Source organism: Rhyacophila brunnea, unplaced genomic scaffold (assembly GCF_057557595.1).
Source record: "Rhyacophila brunnea isolate RB1 unplaced genomic scaffold, BYU_Rbru_1.0 scaffold_15, whole genome shotgun sequence".
Classification (NCBI taxonomy): domain Eukaryota; kingdom Metazoa; phylum Arthropoda; class Insecta; order Trichoptera; family Rhyacophilidae; genus Rhyacophila; species Rhyacophila brunnea.
The window spans coordinates 38713037-38738448 of record NW_028232806.1 but is presented as its reverse complement, the minus strand read 5'-3'; the positions used below and the strand labels follow the sequence as shown (position 1 = coordinate 38738448).

The window sequence follows — 25412 nt, the reverse complement described above, 5'->3', positions numbered from 1 at the left end:
CTAACATATCACTTAACATCCAAAAGGAGCTACATGTGATAAATAAATCACATTTATCACTTTACGTATTCAGACGGATAATTATATAAATAAGTTAACCGTCTGAACTGTCAAAAAGAGCTATCTTTTAACAGCTCCTCTCTTGGCTGTGTTAACTTGAGCGAGACAGAGAACGTTAATTTTACATATCGAGAATTTAGATGCAAGATCTGACTGTTTTGAAATATGATTACGTCACAACAGCCGTCTTCATTTATAGTTCACCTGTCAACTATCGAGCGGTTAGTAGCAGCTAGTAGTAACATAATATTTTGTATTATTGCAATTACATTTTGTGCTGCAGGCGCAATGGGCCCCATTGAAGCTCAATAGTGGGTGAATTATTAATATTAGTTTGTAACGAGTTTATATGCAAATTAACCTTATGAAATGGTCCTAAAACTTGTTTGCCGGCGTAACTTTTGAAGTTCTCATTTACAATGTCTGTTATAATGAGTCGAGGACCGGTTGCTTCCATAGACAATGTCGGTTTCGGGGCGGGGGGAATGTAAATGTCACCTGGAAAAGAAACATGAATATTTATTGCTGGATTAGGTTCTGATGAAAGATTCACACCATAGAGGTATTAAATAAAAAGAGGGGCAAGGAATCGGCTCACTCAAACAACTGAATGAATCAGACCAACAATAGCCGACAACTTACGAGAAATAGAGACGCGATAAAAAAAATGCAGGGCATCATGGAGGATTTACTTTCGTCATTATAACGTACCCATATAATATAATGTGAACGTGGAAATTTTGCCGCAAATTGATTACCAGCCTGCCTCACCATACTTTTTCATCATACTTGCCTGCTTCACCATACTTTCATATAACCTTCCACCCGTCCCTAGATTCACACGCTGGTACAGCTGTTAAGATTTTATCATCCCAGTTCTAACTTAAATGATTCAAGATTCATTGTCACATTTCGTGATGAAACCGGCATTGCCATATTCCATTTTTGATTCACTCAAATACATTTTATAGTCATCAGTGTAGCAAACGGTCCATGTCTTGGCTTCCTATGACATTTCGGAGTTTTGTACATTCGTGTCATTGTTTTATCGGATCGTCATATTAAGAATTTAATAGTCATGTTTAAAAAACAAATACAAAAGCCAAGGCGAAACCCAGGTCGCAAAAAATGACTCAAACGGAATAGTACAAAACTTAAATCCATTAGAATTTAAATACAAAAGATACTTGAGAATGCAAATCATTCATTGGTTAAATCACAATTTTTATATTACATCACTATGTACAATCATAGGAAGATCCTATTGGCCTACACAGAGTAGAGGTTGTATTAATATATTTATTTGTTTATTACGAAAAATGGATGTTAGCCACTCGTTCAACTTACTAGGTTACATATTACTCTGAGTTCAATCATATTGAAAAACATGTGAATTTGCCAGACCAGGGATTTGAACCCGGGACCTATGACATTATTAGCTGACACATTACAACTTCGCCATCGTAGGCGTCTACATACCTATCCTAATTCCCCCTTCTTCATCATCTGACAAATTGTCCAAATCGTCATTGTGAGCATTGCCATTGCAGTTTGCGGAAGTTCCCGGGTTAGAGACGCTCGGCTGTGCATTATTCGGTGCACTGTCTATGGTTTCCGGAGCGTCAACTTCCATTGGGACAGGATCCGAGCTCTGAGCCATGTTCAATTTTTTTCTGGCACTCATCTAAAGCAAAAAATTACAATTAAATGTGGAAATCACATCAGTTTATGTAATATAAAATAATAAACAAAAAACGATAACAACTAAATGGCGATGGCCGAAATTTATCCGTTGACTTTGTCTAATCGAGATTTAAAACCTAACAAAACCTACTATAATCCAGAAACAAATAAAAACTTATGGAGCAGTCTTTGAGTTATGATATGCAAAGGCTTTGCCCTATAGGTTTTCCTTTGTTTCTGGGTTTCAGTAAGTTGTGTTAGGGCACTGGAGAAAGATTGTTTATGGAAAAATTCGCGCACTGCAATCGGTCATTGCTGAATTGCATCTGTCAAAGTTTTTAGTTCTCATGAAATACAATATTGTATAATAATATTCTTTAATATAAATTATTGGAATCTCCTTCTTCGGTCATATCCGCCCCTTAGTCGGAGCATATGGACACCACGAGGCGCCTCCAAGAATCCCTGTCACTTGCCAGTCTTCTTGCATCGTTCCAGGTCAAACCAGCATCCCGTAACTCCGCCGTATAGATAGTATTTAATGGCCTTCCAGGATGCCGGATGGCTGGCTTGAATAACAGGCAAGCCAGGTTGAAATTCTCTTGGTGTAGCTTATGTTTATTTTTGACGACATGGAGTGCTGTATCTTTATATCCCGTTTACATGTGCATGGATTTACTGCTAACAGTATGTATTATCGCGGCCATAACAAGAAAATGCAATATTGTAAACATGTTTTATCATGCATGTTGCAAGATTGCATGCATGTATCAAAAAAGTTCAGCAGCTTCTGAATTTTCAAGTGACAGTTATTTGGAACTTGTGCGATATCTGTGCATGCACAGTAGAACGATAATGGCGAACCTGCCGAAAAATATATGAACTAGACCGCGCAGAGCATTTTGACATTTACCAATTTTCAAAACCAGTCAAATAGCACCATAAAATGACAACAACGCGTCTCGCTTACGCTTGAAGAATGAGATTGGCGAGACAGTCAGCACTTTTATGTGTAAACAGTTATTATCGCGATAAGTTTAATTTACACACTATTGGTTCCAGTAAAAACATGCACGTATATAGGCACTATTACTCAAATGTTTATAACTTTGCTATTATATATTGATTTGATTGTCAAACTCATCAAAAACAGTAGGTACCTAGTTGTTTAATTTTTTGGTAAGTTTTTACAGAGAAAGTGAAGCAAGTATTTATACAAAACACAAATAAAGTTATCCGACCATCTAATAATGTTTACACATTATAAAAACTGTTTGTATAATGTCATCTGTTCAGTCTGTCGCCAGTGGTAAATGAGTAAAAATGCGCATGAGATCGCAAGGTCTATATATCTATATAAATATAATCGTCTATCGGGCACACTATTATAATATTGACGAACTTATTTTGTACAGGTGAAGACCAAATCCAGTACCAAAGATAACTTATTGTTTGATTTATTTACATGAATCTAGGCTAGGTTACAATACCCAAAGAAATTGATAGGTATGCCGGGTAAATCGACCGGCAGCATAAATTAATAACATAAACTAATTGATTGCTTACTGTATTTCATTCCAACAATATTCGCTAGCTATATTTGTTGACGTTTTGAAGTAAAGTTCCTGAAATTATTGTATTTTGTGGTCCAGAAAGCGGTTGGCGGGATTCAACATGAAAACATTCAATTTGACGGTTGGATCAGTGTTGCCATATTTTGAAAGTGGAATTATAGTACAGTGCCTTCAAAATATTATAGTATTTCAGCAAAAAATATAGTACGCGTTGAGTGACCAATAATTTTCTGCATTTTCAAAAAAATAAACGTGGGCTAATTAACGTCTTGTTTTTTTAAACAAAATTCAAATGTTTAGTCAGTGGTTTCCAAACTGTATGTTACTACGCCTCCCTTTAAAAAAAATCTAATCTATGCGACCCCCCCCATTATTTACATATTTATAGACACATTTTTAAATAGTCAACAAAGTACCTACTTACGAATACAAAAATAAAAATAAAAAATGAACAAGCTTTTACTACTTAGATTACATTATTGTTGACGAATGTGCTTGTTTATTAGCACAATCAATTTCAATAGTTAAGTAGTCAATCCAAATTCATCTTCGTTTATTGACAAATGGATTCTATCATGGACCCCACATCCCGAAGCGGACCCCCCGGGCCAGGATTTTTCAACCACATATTATTTCAAATATTTAAGAGTTCTAAAACAAAGTAGCGCCGCAGGCGACCTTTTTTTGCTATTAATAAAATAATGTGAAAAGTGCATTAGCAAACTAACCAAAAACTCTGGCGTAAAAATCATTTAAAAATAATGGAGACATGGTGAACTTTTTTTTGTCATTTTGATTTCCTAAGCTCCAATTTTTTATGAATGCCTTCACTTTGTCGTTTTAAATTATTAGTGAATGCATTAGTGGTCCTTGGATTGATTTATTCACTCAATTTTTTTAAAATTTAACCAAATAGACAAGTTTAACACAAAATTATCGTTCCTAAACAAATTTGCCTCAAATTTCAACATTATGATTAATTTGACCCTTTAATTTAATTTTTTACGAGATGGCCATTGTGCTTTACAATAGTATAGAAGTGAGGGATTATAAAATTAGTCACAATATTTTTGCAGAAAGGTTTGGAAACAACTTTTTATAGAACTGTTTTTTGTATAGTTTATAACTAGCGGTCGTTTTATAAACAATGCATTTGCAAACTGCAAACTTGTGGCTACATTAATTGTGTTAAACTTTTCGCGCATGCCTTTGCAACACTCCGCGCCTCCCAGTTTGGAAATCACTGTGTTAAGTAATTAACATTACCTACCTTTTTTTAGACATGGGGATTATTTATTTTTTTGCTTCTTACGGATTATTTTTCTCCTATTGGTAACTTTTTTCCGATTTCTCAAAATTATAGTATTTTGGGCGTACCTATTTTATATCATACATAGTACGCAGACAAAAATTATAGTACAAATACTATAATTATAGTACGGTTGGCAGCACTGGGTTGGATACATAGATAAGTGTTGGATCGCCATAAACCATAAACAATAAACATTTTATATTGTGCAATCTATTATTTCCATATCCAGCCGCTTGAATTTGACGGTTACCTATCAGGATGAAGATAGGTAAATATCAAGTAAATATAGTTTTATCAGTGTTATTTTGTTTTTATTATACCTACATTATTAATTCTCAATGCTATATTTTATAAGCATACTATAGATGTTTTTTAAACTTATAGAATGATAAATATATTTGTAAAGTTGACGGCTTGAAGTGCTCATTTCAAAGCGTGTCATTTTATTTAGCCTACTTACAAAATGAAGTAAGCGTATTTAATTTGATTTGATATTGTTCCTTGCGCAAAAATATATTAAAGTGTATATTCGAAGGCATCTGAGAAAGAGCAAAATTTACCCTTTAAAAAGTCCATTGACAGCTGTCATTACTGTGTATCGAAGGAAAATAATATTTTTTAGGATGTATTTTTAAGATAATGCGCATTTTTACGAACGACGTCATCGCGAGAGTAATAATTATAGGATAAGCGACTTGTGAATTTTTGTTTTATAGTTTAAAAGCGGTAGATTATCGTGACATTGCAAAAACCATCGCAACATATTGTAAGTATTGCAAAATTTTATTCGTGTATGTTTTTATTCCCAGAATAATTCCGTTTGAACTTTAGTCCTTCACGCTAAACACGCAACCAAAATGTAGAGTTGTAATCGAATATGTTTATACGATGGATTTTATAGTTTTCAATGATCTCTTTTGTGTTGAATGTATATTCGGTTTACGTGGATATTTTACGCGATTGCGTTAATAGAAAGTCTATAGTTGATGTTTGTATTATGAAAAATAATCGTTTAATACTACACATATTAATAAAAATAGGGTGAATATCTCTGAATTCACTGTACATGATTACATTTGATTATCTATACCTACATAATTATGTACATTATGGAGTCAAACTAAAAACAGACACTTGAATTGTGAAAGTTATAAAAATATGATAAGACAAAATATGAAAAAACATGTAAATATATTTATTTATATTATATAACAGGGATAGCCGACTTGTGAGCTGTTAATAAGTGAGGAAAGAATGCATTTAAATGATTTTTATCAGTGTGTGTAGGTATGTTATTTTAAACCCATTCCGTATTGTCGTTCTCATGTGGATGACAAAATAGAAAAGAAACATTGTAAAAGTGAAACTTTTTTACACATGCATGGTACAGAATAATTGACAGTAGGTATAATGAGTCCGGCGGACATGTAGCGATAAAGTGTTGCAGTCGCTTCGAAAAGCTAAAAATTATGCTTTTACAGTCTAATGCTCTACTACTGACAACTTCAGGCTGAGATTAACGATAATATCTCTTGTTATATTTCATTATGTATTATGTAACACAAAAATATGAATACAATTACACCGCCAGTTGGGCTCGAACCATTAAACTTTGATTTAAAGCTGTGTGCCATTGAGATTACGGCAAGAGGTCCAATTTTAGATGACAATAATTCACTAAAATATTTTTGGTACAAGTCGGTTATGGGGAAGCCAGCGGCAGACACATTTTGAAAATAGCCGATATACTGGATTATTTGTTAGGTTGAGTTAGTTTCGGTCAGAGGGGGGCAAACTTTATAGATGGAGGGCCAAATTCAAGAATTCAAAGAGAGCGGCGGGCCGCAAGTAAAATACCATTTTTAGATAATATACACTATTTATTATCACGAAAAATAAACATTACAAAAAAATTAATGAAAAGAATGAAACTGCTATACATTTTTTAACATTTTTTTTAAATTCAGGTGTTAATTTTGTAGTTGATATTCTCAAAACTGCTTGTAAATGGGCATCGGAGATATTTGATCGTAAAGAATTTTTATTGAGGTTCATGATCGAAAATGCTTGTTCACGTATATAGGTAGATCCAAAAATAACGAACATTTTTCTTTCATAATCTTTAAGTTGGTCGAATTTGTCTCAATTAAGGGCATTGTAAAATTTTGAGATTTCTTCACGACGATGCAATTCTCTTAAATCAGTGTCACACTGCAGATCAGTAATCTCAAGTTGTAGCTCTGTCGGTACACTATCAACATCTATTGAACATGGATCGCGTACTATTCCTAAACTTGTCTCAATTTTTCGGAAGTCGCCAAATCGTTTAATAATTTTACCATATTCTTCAAATTATATTCTGGTATATTCAGCAACTTCAAAGTTGGAAAGTGGTCCACGTTGTTATTCGATATTTGTCGAAGGAATAACTTGAGTTTTAATTGAAATCCATTCAAACTTTTTACCATATCATGGGCATATATTTTTTTTCATACAACGCGGAGTTAAAAGTATTTAAATGTGTCACGATGTTCAACGTAGAAAATAGTGGTTACATAGTGTGAGATGAGACGCAAGGAAGACGTACTGAGATAATACATTTACGAAACAACAAATTCTTAAAATTTTAATCTATATATTTATAATATTTATTATTATTATTATTATAATATTTTTTAAAAAATTATAAAAAAATTATTCGTAATCAGAAGTACAATTTATGATGGCGGGCCGCAAAAAAATACCCGGCGGGCCACATGCGGCCCGCGGGCCGCAGTTTGCCCCTCCCTGGTTTAGGTTAAGGGGACGTTCTACAGAATTGGCCTTGAGAATTGAAAATATGATTTTTTTACATGTGGTCTATAATATCTGGTCTACTAGTTAATATAAAAAGGTCGCGTCAAAGTTGTTTGTGTCAATAAATTTGCTCTATGACTCGATCCGACTCATATTTCATATTTATTTCATCAGGGCTGTAGAAGACATAAATCATAAATTTTTATAATTTTAAATTTTTATTTATAATATATATTATTTAAGTTTTGTGCATCTAATGCCGGGTCCACACTGGCAACAAGTTAAGTTGCTGGCAACCTCGTTAGATTTTACGATAATTATGATGATTATCATAAAATTTCTTAAGCAATTATAGTAAGTATCGTAAAATTTAATGAGGTTGCCAGCAACTTGTTGCTAGTGTGGAAATGGCTTAATATCCACTGTGGTTCACGTAGTCGCATGGACCTGGGGTTAACTTATTCAGGAAGTCAACACCCATGATAGAATTTTTTCCAGTTTTGGTCGCATTATATTCCAAAACTCTTCTGTAAAAATCGTTTCCGATTTTATAAATGGAAATTTCTCGGTGTACATAGTAAACAAACCTACGAATAAAAAAAGACAAGAAGGAACATACTGATTCATCGCAGTAAAATCTGGCAATCAAATTCGCCATTTTGAAAAGCGACGATTTTGCGTAAACAAATATCACGTGGTCTGTACGTGTGCGGAAAACTTCGAATGTGTTTGTAATTTTGTGTGTTTTATGTTTGTGTATCACGCATTGTCGGCCATATTTGCCGGCCTTTCTGATTGCCGTGATTTGTACACATCTTCCTTCCTGTCTTTTTTTATTCGTAGAAACAAACAGTATTTTTTATTAGTTATATGAAGTTGGCCTTGAATCTGTAATAAAATAATACACAATTAAAAGATTTTGAAATAGAAAAAAACACATTTCCAAGCTTTCAGCCGTGCTCACTCATGAATGTCATTCGTCATTTAGATAAGTATATACACATTTTGATGGTATCTTGCAAAGTGCGAATGTAATGTTTTCAAATAATTGATATGGATTAATTATACCATCGTATTATTTTCTCGAAATCATAAACATACTATAATAGGACTTGAGTATCATCCTATGTTCAATTTGAATTGGGTTATAATAATAATATACCCGTATATATATCAATAGTATGTTTGCTACAAAATCCACTCATGTTATCAGTACGTACTTGCACAGGTTTGATTAAAAACTATGATGAAATTAACATTTTAAAAATATTAATTTATAATATTATTTTGACAGCCCTGTTTTCTGATTGGCGTACATCTTGCAGGTGTTTATAAAATAATAATAATGTTCAGTGGCCGACAATATCAATAATAATAATAATTTTTCTTGAAGTATTATAATTGAATGTCAGCTCTTCAGCCCCCCCTTAAGTTAGGTAAGGTTTTCATTCTTGAATTCATGAATTTTGCCAAAATCGGCTATGACAATTAGCGCGGTTCCCACCTTGCTTCCCCATAACCGACTTGTACCGTACTTTTTATAGTTCTTTTGATTTTTATACAAGTCAATCGCGTAATCATGCAAAAACTCAGCACTCATATGGAAATTTCAATAATAATAAAATAGAAATAGCTGGTTGAAACTAATGTTTTGTTATTTTATCAAAATCAAAAAAATTATTTGTTCATTTTACCACTTACTTTAAAGAAGTTTCACTTCTACCATCCGTGTTCTGCACACACTCATTTTTATTGTCATATGTACATATCATGCTTGATTCGATGAAGCCAAAGTGGTGGAAACGATCTAAGTAAATAGAAAGAAAAAAAAATTCAGCTCGATAGCACTTTACCACACCTTTACTGCACCATTATAAAAAATAGCACAAAAAATTCGGTCATCTTTAATCATTATTTTTTATTCGAAAAATCAATAGGTACATGGCATTAACATTTAAAAATGATTTCGGGCATATAGCCACCACAGCTGTTCTTAGCGCATTCTGGATGTCTAATTTTGGGTCACTTTTTTGAACGCTGCTGGCTGTATATCACGAATAACACGAAAAATGTTGGTTTTTAAGGCGTCAAGTCACGTGAAGTTACAGTTTTATCAGCATAAACCAGTAACTTCACGTAGCTCCACAGGCAAACATCTAGATGTGTCAAATCGCACTATTTTGGAGGCTAATTGACAGGCCCATTTCTCGAAATCAACTTATCGCCAAATTTTGATTTCAATAAGTCGATGGTTGCGGTCATGGTCTGGTAATGATCTACATTAACTGTAACGTGAGAACCAGCCTCACTTTTGACGAAATAAGGTGCGATGATGCCACCAGCATATAAACCGCACAAAACTGTGTATTTTTGTGGATGTAATGGAGTCCATAAGGTGCCTTCAGGATTGGTCTCACTCCATATCCTTATTAACAAATCCGCTAACTCAAAAATGAGCCTCGTTTAGATAGTGTTTTTCAAGCGTGACTATTCATGACGATTTGCCAGATTATACTGATTATAAATCTGAAAAAAGTGAGCGCAATATCACAGCTCGGGTTTGTAGTTTACCCTTTTCTATCTAAGCAAAAAACAGCCGTTTTATAGAAGTGTAATGTTATAATGTATTATTATTAAATTTGTCCTGTCTACAGCATGTCCTGGAGGGAACTCCCCATCCTGCCGCTGTGCAGAGTGTTTGAATGTCTCGCCATCTCAGATTGTTTAGCCGCCGCCTCCTGTTGCAAGAACTGGCGATATGCCTTCATGTTCCATCGTATTCAAAGGTCAGCATAGTACCTGCATTTTATTATTATAACCGTATTTATATCTAAACAGTTTAACTACAGTGAAACCCCGATTCTACGATTTTTAAGGGACCCTAAAAAAAAACCATAAATGCGGGATATATAAAATTTTTTTTTCGACGTCTTGAATTATTTTAAGTTTCTCAGCTAGAGTTCTAGTTTTCTTCATGGAGTGCATTTTAGTTGCGACTTACGAGATGCGTGGCAAGACTGCAAACAAAGCAACGCGACTGAACGGTCAGGCGAGATTGAGCGCCGACTGATGTGTGCAAACAAAGCATAGTAAAAAGTATCATAAACAATTCTATGAAAGCGAAATGAAAAATATTCAACAAAAAAAAAACGGTCAATCAGGATAATATTTGCAAACAAAGCATCATAAAAAGTATCATAAACAATTCTATGAAAGCGAAATGAAAAATATTCAACAAAACGGTCAATCGGGATAATATTTGTGACCGGACCATAATATTCAGACGATAGATCGAGGAAAACGATAAATCGGGGAACAGTTGTTGTGGGATTATTTAACATTGTTCTTATGGGTGTTTGGCGGGACTATAAAAAATGAACGATCCATGCGGGAAAACGATTTATGCGAGAATGGTAGATCGGGGTTCCACAGTACTATAATTGAGTAAACTACAGTAGGTGCTCGGTGATCCGGCGTTCACCAATCCGGCACGTCCAATAGTCCAGCATTTTGCAACTCAGCTTTCCTGCTCTATAATCCGGCAGGTTTCACATTAAATTCCAGGATTACAGGAGCGGAGAGCCGTTCGCTAGGCAGTTCGGTGCCTGACCTTGACAGATAAACACGTATTTCCTATAGAAATCCAATAATACGGCATTTCCGACAATCCGGCGTAGGTGAAAAAATATGGGTGCCGGATTACCGAGCGCCTACTGTATATCGATTCATGCCCATTTTTAGTATGGTTGAATCGGTAACTATCTATAGATAAATCATTAGCTGTCAGAAAAAATCTTTGAAACTGACAGGACTTGAACCCGTATCCACTGGATTTGCGCCAATGTGCTTTACCAATTGAGCCATGTGAGTCCTATCTAATTACGACAAAATTATCTAGAAGTTCATATAACAGAAGCGCTTGAAAGATTACATTAATTTTTGGCAATTAGCTTTTGTGGTTTGAATCAAGGTACTGCTTAGCCAACGTCTGGATCATTACTAACTTTAGTTATAATGTTGCACTTGCTAAAGGTGTTTTTAAATAATAAGTTTTGTTGTCCAGTCAGTCTCCGTTTCCGTCGAGCTGTCCGTTAAACTGACGTGTAATTGCAAAACTTAAGCGGCCGACTGAAACCAAAACGGAGACGAGACAGGATGGCTTTTCTATCAGTTATCGAATCCGTTTTTAGAGTTGCCAGCTAAATTGACGTGGAAATTAGTATTTTGCCATATTTTTAATACTACTTTTCTAATTTAGATAGAAATATTATAATTTCTTTCAATATAGGTACTGCATTACACCAACCAACATGTTTAGAAAGTAATTATAAAAATAATATTCATTTTTAGTGGATAAAAAACACATAAATATACACCACCGATTCCGAACTGACCTAGCAACTGGAACCGTGACTAAACAGACAACTGATCATCTAAATATACCGCCGTTTCAAAACTGAATGGACCAAAACGGAAACCTCGACTGAACGGACAACAAAACTGACGTTTAAAAGGACCTTAATAATTGAATAAACTATTTTTTTATTCAATGTTTAATCAGTCAGAATAATCATTCTAATGCTCAATGTCTTAATATTTGATTGTATATAATATAGAGTGGGGCGTGGGAACTTCCTTTTTTTGAAAATGAAACAAAAGACTGTACAGGTTTCAAATTATTTTATTCTTATTTTTCGCCTATCCCTTTCACACAACATTTAACATTTAATTTTACACCGTTTTAAAAATTATTATTATTCGACCATGTCCGATCCTAATAGGATCATATGGGCCTCCACAGAGTAAAGGAAAAATAATATCTTATAATTGTCGCCCTCCATTGTCAATACACTGATTCAGTTGAATTCGGAAGTTTCGGTTCACTCTTTCAAGCATTCCGACCGGTATATTGGCAATTTCGGCTCGGATGTTATTCTGTAGTTCTTCCGGGGTCTGTGGACGATCGTTATAAACCAGGAATTTGAGATAACCCCACAAGAAATAATCACAGGGGGCTAAATCAGGCGATCGCGCAGGCTAGTTTACATCCCCTCTCAGGGAGATAAGCCGCCCGTGGAAGGCTTGTCTCAAAAAATCCATTGAAACCCTGGCGGTATGGGCTGTGGCCCCATCTTGCTGAAACTCCTGGATCATTGTCAAATAATGGTCTGAATTCAAGGCACAACAGTTTTCTTGAAAAAAAGTAAGGGCCGATACTCTTGAAATCGCTCATCATACCGTGACAAGATTCGAATGAAGGGGTCTCTCATGAAGTACCTACCCTGGAATTTGTTTCACTCCAGTACCGCAAATTCTACAGCCACTAAGGTGAAAATGTGCCTCGTGAGAGAAGAATACAAGCACGTCGTTGGGTAAGGTGTCAACCAGCAGCTCACATGATATTTGTCGGGTTACATAATCACACAAATACAAACCTTAAATTTAGACCTTCTCATTTAGTTAGGCCTTCCTCTCCTCTCTGTGACCCCCACTAACTTCACCATGCCGTTTTAAAAAAAGGAAGTTCCCACGCCCCACCCTGTAGTAATAACTTGTGAGGGTAATATTTGTTATAATGTAAATCTCATGTTGTGTACGTCTTGAATTTAGATTTGTTATATCCATAATGTTTTATATTCTTAAATAAATAAATAATTCGTTTCGTGTCTGTTGCGATCGGTCTTGTCAATGGTTGTTGATTTTGGTTGCTATGGTTTTCTACTCTTATATTTTCCGCCTGTCGTCGGTGTTGCTATCTGTGCTGCCACAATCAGATCGGCCACATCCAGTGAACTCGAGTGCGAGTCCCGCTGGGTGTTGTATTTTTTCTAGTAGTTATATTTTTCTCTGATGTGTCTTCAAATTACGTATGTAATGATATTGATTTTAAAAAGATGGTTTGCCCCTTTTTCTGATGGTTTTAAAACAAAAGTTTTTTTTAATTTCTACGATATTTGAGCTATTTCGGTTTATAAATCCATCCTCAGAATGATCCACGATAACTAATATGGTAGTAATTAAAATTTTATTTTGTGATCAATTTCAGGGAACATCTGTCATTGAGGGTAGACAATGAAAACCTAGAGAAGAATGTCTTCCTGGCTAACATATTTAGCCGAAATGTCCAGGAGTTGGAGATCACCCTAGCCAGCTCCATCGATGAGTACACCAGGTTTACCAATACTGTACTGACAAGGTGAGACAGGGCTTCATATTTAATCCATACGGCAGAATAATGAATTTTACATTGTCTAGATTTTATAACATTTTGTTGTTCTGTTAGCCAATCAATACAGACATTGACATTAAAAATGACCTATTATAATCTACTTACTTATTTTTAATTAAATTATAAAAATAAGCTGTCACCTTTAGAACATTTAAATCAGGGAGCATTAATTCAACAATGTTTGCAATATCGAAATAAATGTTGAAAAAAACAATTAATTACAAACTGCAGCTGAGTATTATCAATTTTGACAAAATATAATACATTCTAAATTCAAACAACTGTCAAAAGTAAAAAAAATATTTCAAGTCATGTTAGAATATTGCCAGTACCAATAAAGAAGTTAAAATTATTTATGATAATAAAAAATATATTGAGACTGGTATATTATTATGTCTTCTTTTTCAAGACTTAAAACTTTGTACCACCGTATCTAAGTTTAATTTTTATAAAGAAATATATTAGTATATAATATAATATAATATAATATCTACAAACACAGTGTATAGCATCATATTCGAAAATCACGATACATGAGTTACCAAAAATTAATGGGCAAACTAAAATAACACAATATACAACACATAGCAGTATAGCAATTAATCAATTCTCTCTTCTGCACTGTAATGTTGAGTCCCGTTTACATGGTTCACTTTTAACGATCATCGCGGAGGAATCATCCGCAGTGACCCGTGTAAACGCACAGTCATCAAGAAATCATCGAAAGTGATCATCCGGAATCAAAAGTTAATGAAGTTGAACTTGTTCTATCATTTATTTCATTCATTCATGATAAATGATTCAGATCATTTATTGATCAGTGCGGATGAATCCGCGCATGCGCACTGCACACCTGATTACACTCATATTTACATATGTACGTAAACTGTCATTTTGAATAATTGAAAACAAACCGGTTATATAGCAGATGTAGATGTTCCTGCAGCCCACATCATATTTGATAGTACCTACATACTGATTGTAATAAACAAAGTGTTGTTTTGTGGTTCATGGTTGCTGTTTCTGTGATTTCTGTGTCCGCTATTTCACTTGACGCCATTTTCAAATGAATCGAGTGTTTTCACTTACGGTGACACATGTAAACAAAAAGTGAATGCCTGAATCCAATTCCCTGCGGAGGATCATCCGCCCGTAGTGACTCGTGTAAATGTGCCTTTAGCTTAGTAGTTTTAAATGGTTTGTCAAAAATAAAATGAACAGTGCATAGTATACGGCACCATTGACAAATGAAAAATGAATTCCTTCATTTTTTGTTGCTACTAAAACTCCCCTTTCAAGTACAACTCTCGCTAATTCAGTAATATTTGTGACATGATCATCAAACGGAGCTATATTTTCAAAGTGCTTTGTTGGTTAAATTAGGTCACGTTAAACATTTTTCACAAACCTTTTTGCGAATTCTCACCATACTATTATGAATTACTGTGTTGGACAATGTGAAAATTCATAGATATATCGAGATATATTTATTGCCATTGTTAATTATGTAAACCTTTTGGTTGTTGCAGATTCTGTGATTCGAAACATCTCTCCTTCATAACATACGTGCCAACATCAGAGTACTTGACTTTTGAAAGTACTCACAATAAGGAATTTATACAGAGGTAAGACATTCATTCTCTTATTCTTATATACTTCTTTCACGGCTACTTGATATTTTTTTTCAGTATTTGGTATCAGTATCACAATGTGTTGTTTCTTCTTGTTCTATACTCAACAGTTCAGGTTTGTTGCAGATGCCATTCGCAAGGTATTGTCTTAGAGCTGAGGTTGGTAACCCTGTCGAGAATAATAATAGCAACAAATGACAGTTACATGTAAATTGTACATATTATATTTCACCGTAGCACACTTCGCCGTGAGCTTTTGAGAAAGAGATGAAAAAATTACGCGTTGTTCGTGGAGCATTTTAATATCCGATTTTGGCAAAATTCATGAATTCAAGAATGAAAACCTAACCTAACAAATAATCCAGTATATCGGCTATTGTCAAATTTTGTTTGCCGCTGGCTTCCTGTAAACCGATGAGAACTGTGTTTTATTTAGACATCAATTTTATCTCAGTACTATACAACCCAAAGAGGTTACCCCAAAAGCCCAGTTATTTTTAAAATCATACTTTTCCATGAAAACAAAATGTTTTTAACAAGATACCGAACGAAAATTGCAATGTTTAGTAGAAAAACTGATCGTATTGAATAGATTTTCGCAGAGAAGATGGTAAATTTAAAAATTTTCAGCCCAAAAGAATGCCTCTACATTCAATGTGGCCAAGCGAAGTCAAAAACTTGGATATCCATAATAAGCCTTTGTCGTATGGTGACATTAATATTTCCTTTTTACTTTTTCAGAGTGCTGATATTATTTTTATTCAAGTTGTGTGAACTTCCGTCTCTCCAAGGAATCAACATACACGGTTGTGGAGAATTGACTGTGCATGCACCCGCCTTATTGCAAGCTATTGTAAGTGTTGCCATTAGAAAAAGTACTCTTTTTTAAAATGATTCGAGTATTGGCAAAATAATATTTAACTATTTTTATATATTACTATAGTGTGTATATGCTATGCCAGTATCGTGTGCGAAGAGTGTGGCAGATGCGTCTCAAAAAGTACACCCTCACATTCTCATAATAATAATTATGCTTTTATACAGATTGTGAAAAATTTTAACATTAATTTTATGCGGATCATTCGTTTTAGCCAAATATTACCCGCCACTACCCATCACCAGTTCAATAAATAATTTTCTTATTGAATCTTTTACTCGGATTTGTGTGTTGATAATAATTGAGTTTGTTTTTTTTTCAGAATCAACGAGAACATTTTAGGGTGCTAGGCTTAGCCGGCATAAGACCGACTTCAACGTTAGCTAGTCCAATCAATCCACAACTGTTTAATGGATTCACTGCTTTACAAGTAAATTGATTTTATTACTAGTCTTACATTCCAATTCAATTATAGTGAATTCACTGTGTGTTTATAGATATTTGATCTTGCGTAGTTTCGTGTGTAGATCCAACATTTATTAATTGTATGTAGAAGGTTGTGTCGTGTGTGTGATATTATAAATGTTCGGGGCACAATAGAAATAAGACACAGCGTTGATATTGTTTGTTTTATATTGTGGTAAAACATTTTGGATTGTTCACGGCATTAACGAATAGTGACATTGATATTGAATTTAGTTAACGTAAGATTTACATTGTGATTTTATTGGATATTCACTGAGTTGCGAGTGAATAATCTGACTGTATAGTTCTAGGCCGAAAATATAACTGATTTGTTAGCTCTCGTTTCTGTTTAGTATTATTGTCTGTGCCATACAATTGACCACAGACAATAATACGTCGGTTGTAGAGTTGGGTAAACCTCTACATGTTCTTCCTCTTTCTTTCTTTTGACGTTTAGGACTCAGTGCGAAGGCCATTCACAAGAGATAATGTATTGTAGTGTACCGTTAGGTGTATGAATGCAAATGCCATATTAAGTGCATATACAAAAGGGTTTTGTTTACGTGACAGAGAATATTGCTCAGAGTAAAAAGAGGGTGATAGTTTTTCCATTTCGGCTGCGATCAGAGAAACAACCTCAAATATTGGATTTTGCTGTAATAGTTGAAAACCATAACGTTTTCAAACATATCTCATCATCCCTATTAATATTGACAGGGTGCCGGTGTATTTCAATGACCTCTTTTAGATAATATCAAATTCATTTATTTTAACACACTAGATATGTCAAATTAATTCAAGACGTTCACAATATGAAATTATAGAAGTAATAAGTAGAAAAAGATGATTTAGAAAAATACTATGATCAGTTAAAACATAGAAAATAGCAAGTTAATATTTAAAAAAAAATATAAAACAACTTCTATCCAAAACTCACTTCCGTTCAAATGAAATTCATCAACATCCAATACAACTTTTTTAAACAAATAATAAATATAATAATAAACTATAAAATTATAAATAATAAAATAATAAACAAATACATATTATGCGCTATGGCAGTACTTGCATAATATTGAATTGGTCATTTTGCAGTATCTGTCTCTGGACTTTGGCAATCTGTCGAAGGAGCTTCTGGTGGGATTGGGAGAGAGTCTCCCGCTCCTCAGTCACCTGGTGCTGAACATCACGAGGGCCCCCGAGCGGGGTTTTCCCAACCACCATTTGGGCTGGCTTCGACTCACAAACGCCAGAATCAATCAGAACATACCGACTCCACTATCTGTCACTGTCAATTGCGTAAGAATCTCGTTAATTAAAAAAAATATATTTAATAAACTTATGTATTATATCAATCAATCTATATCAAAGAAAGAAGAAGATTGACGGCATGTTTACGTCTTCGTTAAGAAATATTTGTCACATTAAAAAGAGCAAAAGCCTTAGGGAGACTATGCTATAATTATTCTTCATGTGAGACATACGCCTAAAATTTTTAAATCCACATCGTGGCCTCATGTTGTTGATGAGAGACCATCATGTATTCTCCGGTTTCTTCAGCATGACATTCGCAGTTTTAGGTGTTCTCACTTCCCCATATTGTCCTTGGTTCTATTCTAGTTTAAATATGCTTATTGTCTTCCAATCTACGAAATCGCATACTAGTGAATAGTTTAAAGTGTCTGTCATTGATGATTGATGATGATTTCAGATTTGCCTGCCGTCGGAATGCATGCAGGATCTGAACCTGCACGTTCTGTGTCCGGGGATTCCCCTCACTGTCTTACGAGTCATGTTTTGTAAAACGGTAAGAAGATGAGACATTCCTTCTATAAATATCAGTGGCGAAGGGTAGAGGTAGACTGTTAAGATTCGACATAAATAGTGCACACTAAACTTTGTCAGTCATACGTATTTGTTTTCATTGAAATAATACTACAATTTACAGATGATGTTGGTTAATTTTTAAAATTCAATTAAACCTTGCGAAAACCAAGCCATAATAGATATTAGTTCAAATATACTCGTCTATCTATAAAATGTCTAAAATTATGCAAATAAATCATACATAACTTTGGATATTTTATAGATAAAATAATATTTTTTATCTATTATAGTTTGGTTTAGGCAGGGCCTAATCAATTTAAAAAAAAATAACAAACAACATGTGTAATATGTATTCTTAATCCAACGAAAACAAATAAATATGAATGAAAAAGTGTGCACAATTTTGACGTATCGCCCAAAGTACACCAAAACTATTATGGTGGTGGTTAGGCAGGGTTTAATAGATTTTTAAAAACTAACCAACACCATCTGTAAATTGTAGTTTTTGCTCAATAAAAACAAATGCGTATGACTAACAAAGTTTAATGTGCACTATTTATGGCGGATCTTAACAGTCTACCTCCACCCTTCGCTACTGATAAATATACATTACATAATTATTCATCTTTTTGGTCTTCATAGTTATTACAGTGGTCAATGTAAACTAATATTAATTAAAAGTCTCACTGTGCCCATGCATCAGCGCATTGAATTAAGATTGTCTGGGATTATAAAATTTTTCATATGGCTACTGGATGATGAGGTGCACAATTTTAAAGTCTATAGTTTAATTGATTATTCTTTTTCTCAACAGATAAACATGGACCTTTTGAGGAAGTTGGATCACTATGGCCACACTTTAAAGGAATTAGTTTGGGTTGATTCCATTGTGGCCAATTCATTGAAATCGGTAAGTTCGCACTATATGTTATAATAATTTTTTGAATCGGTTGATCACATCGGATTGAAGCAAATTCAAAATAATCTGAACCAATAAAATTCTTAACCTGTTCATTCTATATAGTAAAATGTTTATATTGGATCAACATAAATGTTTCTGTAGGCCATTAAGCCACCGAAGTTATGATGTTGCTGCACTCTTTTTTTGTTCTGGTTGACTATAAATGCGCTTTTATCGGTACTTAGTTACGTGGTACGATTTTGCTAAGTAAGAATTAAGTGGAAGTGCAGTGATTGTGAATCTAGTGCGAACAAATGTTTGATGTTGAAGAGAAAAAAATAGATATAAGTACTTACCTAATAAGTACAGGAGGACCTCGACTTTCGCACATAATTGGTTCCTAAAAATGTGTGCGAATGTTGAATGTTCGAAATTAGACGGAAGTTAATTTTTTTTTAAAATTGTGTGTATTATAATATAATATGTATTTATCAAGCAAATATAACATGTTTAAAAGGCGTTTAAGAGACATGTTTAAGTGGGGTTTGCGGGTGTTTCCCTTAAAAAGTTATCAAGAGTTAACTGTTTGCCACTCTTCTTTTTCTTTTCTTCGTACAGTATTTTATAACATGCTATGTCTTTATTGATCGCCCTACGCACTTGAGATATGCGTTCTCCATTGGGATCACAATATTCCATAATATTTAAAAATTTGACAAGATGCATGAAGGCTTCATTCATAATTTTCATTGTTAAAGTTTTGATGATTTTATCAGCTTCTTCTTCCTCACTTTCATTAAATATTTCATTTTCGTACACTTGTTGCTCAATTAAATATTCATTTGTTAGGGGTTCTGAGTGAGATTCTATCATCTCATTAACATCTTCATTGTTAACATCTAAGTTTAGTTCATTCATTAGGCGGACTATTATCAATTGTGATAGTTTCTGGAGTTTCATCATAATTTATAAAATCACTCATCATTTGTGGGCATAATTGTTTCCATGAACCTTTCATGGTTGACTCTTTTATTTCAGCCCACGCGTCTCCAATATTGTTTATTGCGTTCCATATATTATAGTTCTTCCAGAAATCTTTTAATGTAGGCCCACCTTCCCTGTCAGTTCCCTTGATAGCCTGTGTCATTATTGACCTCATATAATATTGTTTAAACGTAGCTATCACCGTTTGGTCCATAGGCTGTAAGGCAGGTTGTATTGGGAGGAAAAAACACAACATTGATTTCGGGGTATAAATTCTGTATAGATTTTGGGTGTCCCGGAGCATTGTCTAAGAGTAATAATATTTTAAATGGTAAATTATTAACTTTACAATATTGCTTAACTGCTGGCATGAAATGTAAAGTGAACCAATCTTTAAATATTAACGCAGTAACCCAGGCTTTTTTATTTGATTTCCAAATGACCGGAAGCAATTCTTTATCTTTCCCTTTCAATGCTCTGGGATTTTCTGCTTGATAAATAAACATTGAATTCAATTTTAAATCACCAGCTAAGTTTCCACCAAGAAGTAATGTCAATCGGTTTTTAGAAGGTTTATGCCCAGGGGCAACTGATTCTTCCGTAGATAAGAATGTATGATTAGGCATTTTTTTCCAATATAAACCTGTCTCATTTACATTAAATATTTGGCTAGAGGAATATTCTCCATCTTCAATAATTTTGGATAATGAGGAAATAAATTATTTTGCAGCATCTTTATCCGCATCAGCCGATTCTCCAGTGAATTTAATATTATGAAAAGAATACCTCATTTTAAAATTTTAAACCAACCGTTATTTGCTTGAAAAATCGTGTTAGAATCTTCTTTTAATCTAGCCTTCAAATCTTTGTGCAAACTAAGAGCGTTCGCTTGAATAATTGAAATACTTCTTACTACTTCTACTCTATCTTTTTGATGTTGGTCATCGATCCATGATGACAAAAATTTTTCCATTTCATCCATAATTATGCCGTGTCTTTTGGAAACAATCTTTAAAGATATATTTCCACAATTTTGAACGTATTCCCCTGTTAGTATCATACGAACGTCCGATTGAAGCAAAAGATTCGCCGCTATCAGAACGTCTAATAATTTCCATCTTTGCCTCGATCGTGAGAAGTTTAGGAGTCCTTGATTTCTTTCTGTTCGTATCAACACTGCAGTTTTTCCGTTTCTCACTCATGTTTATAAATTTTTAGGGTGAAATATATTTCAAATGAATAAAATTAGCAAAATGCACAACATGACACGCCCGCACGCGCTCCTGCGCAAGACTAAACCTATCCTAGCTAGCTCACAAACAAAGTGACGGGTGCGAGCAGGATGCAAGTGACGCAAGAAATGCACTTGCTTGTGAGCGAGCGAGAGGGGGATATCTTAACCCCACGGCCCACAGCGTGACGTTTTAAAAAAAAACGATTTAGAAACGAAATTTATTGTGCCATGCGTTAGGGTACGTTTGACACACATAAGTATTTCTGTAGGTCATTAAGCCACCGAAGTTATAATCTTATAGAGCTCATGATTGTAGTGGTGTCACCATATGCTATCCTCGCAGATGGAGTCAAAGATCTTTGTAAAAAGTGAGGGATTGACTCATTGATGGGGTAGATTTTACATGTTTTTTTTTTCAATTTATTTTCTCTGGAGTGGTTATGATGAAAACATGTCTGGTTTTTGTATTACTGCAGGGTCCAGGACCAATGGAGGGAAGAAGAAGAAGCTCTCGCAGAGCCACTCGCCAGCAAACTCCCAACCCACTGGTCATGATGTGCTGGAGGTGTCCTCTCATGCAAAACATCACAATACATGGTAACATTCACTTGTAATATACAAGTCTACACTATTATTTTCATAGTCACGTGTAATATACAAGTCTACACTATTATTTTCATAGTCACGTGTAATATACAAGTCTACACTATTATTTTCATAGTCACGTGTAATATACAAGTCTACACTATTATTTTCATAGTCACGTGTAATATACAAGTCTACACTATTATTTTCATAGTCACATGTAATATACAAGTCTACACTATTATTTTCATAGTCACGTGTAATTGATATTTTTGTGCAATGAAGAGCTCCAAAAATTTGTGATTAATTGCCCTAGGCTATTGGCACTCGGCCCACGATTTGCTGGGCATGGCGAGATTGCGTGGTGATCGCCTCAAGACCCTCCAAGTATCAGCGTTACTTCCGCCGGGGCCCGCGCTGCTTCCCAGACAACCTTTTAGCCCTGCCAGGATCGCCAGGCAGCACCTCGCTTCGCTGGCGCTGGGACCACACCTCACGGAAGGATTTGTTCAGGTAAGTTTGCTGTGATACGTCAAAATACCTCTTAACTTGTGCGATCGGATTATTTCACAGCAAATTTATTTATCTACTGTTTCTTAACTTTTTTCAGCCATGACTTTTCCCTGAATAGGGGAATAGTTTTGGTGTTGCCTATTACTTGAAATAACTTGCCTGAAAATTTAGTTAATATTATTAAGCTATAATGGCAATTTATTGAAATACAAAGAAATAATATACTTCACTGCAGTTAAAATTTTAAAAAAAGTTAATAAACAAAGCACTGAATATACTATTATTGCCCTTTGCAACAACATATACGTGGGCGTCAGGGTTTTCGACTCGAATTAACAAAAACCATATCGCCAAGCGATGACCAGACTGATGTCTGAAGATGACCTAATCATCATCGGCACTACAACCCAATCTGGGTCATAGATGCCTTAAGGAAATGTTTCCACTCACCTCTGCCTGACGCAAGCTCCCTTCACCAGACTGGATGTTGTGTTTCTATCGATACCGTCCAACCACTGCAGTCTAGTTCTTCCAACTGTCTTTTTCTTTTTGGTCTGTTAAAGAAGAGGTTTGTTGGTGGTTGGGTGTATTCCATCCTTGGGACATGGCTTGCCCAACGGAATCACCTTCACATGTGAGACGAACGGGGATCACTGTATAACGCGTACAGTTCGTGGTTATACCTTCCTCGCATACGGCTCCGAAGACTCTTCTCAGTATCTTCCTTTCCAGTTTCCTCTCATTTTATTTTTTTTGAAGATGATCTAAAATACAGCCTATTTTACACCAAGATTCGATAAGCTTTCAAAACTTTTTTTATAGTCAAAGCTCTTGTTAATAATATGTATTTGACATTGTCACCAGTAGAAGTATGTGCTGTACATAATTATTTTGTGTTATTAAAATACAAAACTTATTTAATTGGTTTCTGTATATTATAATGTTTTATTAATCTTTTGTTGGGTTGCGAAACCAAAATTATTACTCTAATCCGGATCACGGCTCAAAAAGGTTAAGAATCTCTGCATTAGGGACTGAAACAATGACAGACAATGTATCGCCGTGTGTCATTTTTCTTGTAAATTAAAATGTTGATTTGATCAACGATTGTAAAATAAAAAAAATCGGTGTGTGTACTTATGTACGCGCGTTAGAAGTTATAACTTCTTTGGCGTAACAAAATAAAAACAAAACTTGTGATAAACTAGATTCTTTGACTCGCTCTTAATTATCTTGTTAACACACTCAAGAAAAAAGAGCTCTTATTGAAACGCCGTTGGTTTATTTCTATACACTTTAACTTATATTACTAAATTATATAATGGTTTCTCGTTGTTCTTATTTTTGAAGTACCAAATGTCAATCTGACGTTTAATCGTTTGTTTACATAAGGAATTGCAAATGGTCGACAATAATAAATTCGCTGTCTAGGCAACGGAACAATTCTAAACTATAATATTATACTGTATAATCATCACGATTGCAGTATCATTCTGTGGTGTAAAGGTAGTGCGTTCAGATGATAACCGAACAATCGGTGGTTTGAATCCAACTGAGTGTGTTTTTTTTCGTGTGAAAAAATAAATTATGTGTTACATGTCACACGCCAAAAATACACTGATCTGATTTCCCAAACGCGCCAAAAGAAGTATAACTTCAAAAAATATTCCAGAAAATGAATTACTGCCTGAAGTTCTCGTGGCACTCTCCTATATGGAGTGAACTGCATCCAGCCCTGCGGTCGGACGTGGAAGAGTTCCCCGATCTCATGCAAGACTACATCATCCAGACTGTTCGCCGAGACATTCCATCCTCACTGAGGCCCGCCGTCTAACAACCGATCACTTCACCGTAGTCAATATGACACTTTTACAACCTATTGTCTCATGTTGTGAAGTTGACAATTTAAATTTAACCATAAATAACATGTAAAACTGTATTTCCACCGTGAATGCTTAATATAAAACGAGTCATTTGCATTTTTACCATGTCATCTCACCATCATACACAATATGACATTTTTACAACTTATTGTCTCATGTTGTGAAGATGACAGCGTAATTGTAAGCATTAATATGTAAAATTTATTGTCTCAACTAAGTACCAAAATGGTCTCATATTAATTAATTAATACTGCTTTGGTTCATAATTCCAACTTTGTCATCTCACGTGATAGTTTTACAACTTATCGTCTCGTGTTCTAAGGATGACTATTTAATTGTAAAAAACTTTAAAAATGTATTTTGACCACAATTATTCTGAACGTAAAAATGTGTGTACGACCTAGGTACTTATGGTCGAAAAGTCTTTGACGGTTTGAAAAATCTTCTTTTCAAATTATTTGTGATTCCAACCTATATTGTTATATCACTGTTTACACAATATGACATTTTTACAACTTATTGTCTCATATTGTGAAGATGACAATTTAATTTAAAACGTTAAAATAATATAATTATAAAATTTGTTATTTTACCTAGGTACCAAAATTGTCTCTTGTTCATAATTCCAACTGTCATCTCACCATACACAATATGACATTTTTACAACTTATTGTCTCATGTTGTGAAGATGACAACTTAATTGTAAGTGTAAAAAACACGTTATAATGTGTTTTGACCACAATTCTGAATGTTAGAACGAGCGTATGACTGAAATAAAATACTTATGACTGAAAAGTCATCTGTTGTTTCAAGAACTCGAATGTACGACTTACACTTACCGCTAAAAAGTCGTTGATC

At 34.4% G+C, this 25412-nt stretch overlaps 2 protein-coding genes across 2 annotated transcripts in view; one reads left to right on the top strand and one right to left on the bottom strand.

Moving 5' to 3' along the window:
- glu (structural maintenance of chromosomes 4-like protein gluon) overlaps window positions 1–3449 on the bottom strand; it is a 34991-nt gene extending 31542 nt beyond the window's left edge. The window contains exons 1-3 of the mRNA XM_085942737.1: window positions 3310–3449; window positions 1540–1744; window positions 422–558 (exon numbers count right to left, since the gene is read on the bottom strand). Coding sequence (XP_085798863.1) covers window positions 422–558; window positions 1540–1744 — 342 coding nt within the window. The 5' untranslated portion in view covers window positions 3310–3449. The remainder of the gene's footprint in view (window positions 1–421; window positions 559–1539; window positions 1745–3309) is intronic.
- A 1738-nt stretch (window positions 3450–5187) lies between these two features.
- On the top strand, window positions 5188–24893 carry LOC147075302 (uncharacterized). The gene is made up of 12 exons (XM_085942744.1): window positions 5188–5395; window positions 10080–10211; window positions 13472–13621; window positions 15184–15279; window positions 16027–16138; window positions 16485–16592; window positions 17723–17926; window positions 18339–18434; window positions 19269–19364; window positions 22050–22170; window positions 22475–22671; window positions 24344–24893. Exons 2-12 carry the CDS (start codon window positions 10081–10083, stop codon window positions 24503–24505), a joined length of 1473 nt encoding a protein of 490 aa, XP_085798870.1. The 5' UTR covers window positions 5188–5395; window position 10080; the 3' UTR covers window positions 24506–24893.
- The last annotated feature ends 519 nt before the right edge of the window (window positions 24894–25412 follow it).

Bases quoted from the DNA above. Each gene is read 5' to 3' on its own strand.
- LOC147075302 (XM_085942744.1), top strand. From the start codon at position 10,081: ATGTCCTGGAGGGAACTCCCCATCCTGCCGCTGTGCAGAGTGTTTGAA. The intron at 15,280-16,026 runs GTAAGACATTCA...TTACTTTTTCAG, and splicing joins AATAAGGAATTTATACAGAG to AGTGCTGATATTATTTTTAT. The intron at 17,927-18,338 runs GTAAGAATCTCG...TGATGATTTCAG, and splicing joins TATCTGTCACTGTCAATTGC to ATTTGCCTGCCGTCGGAATG.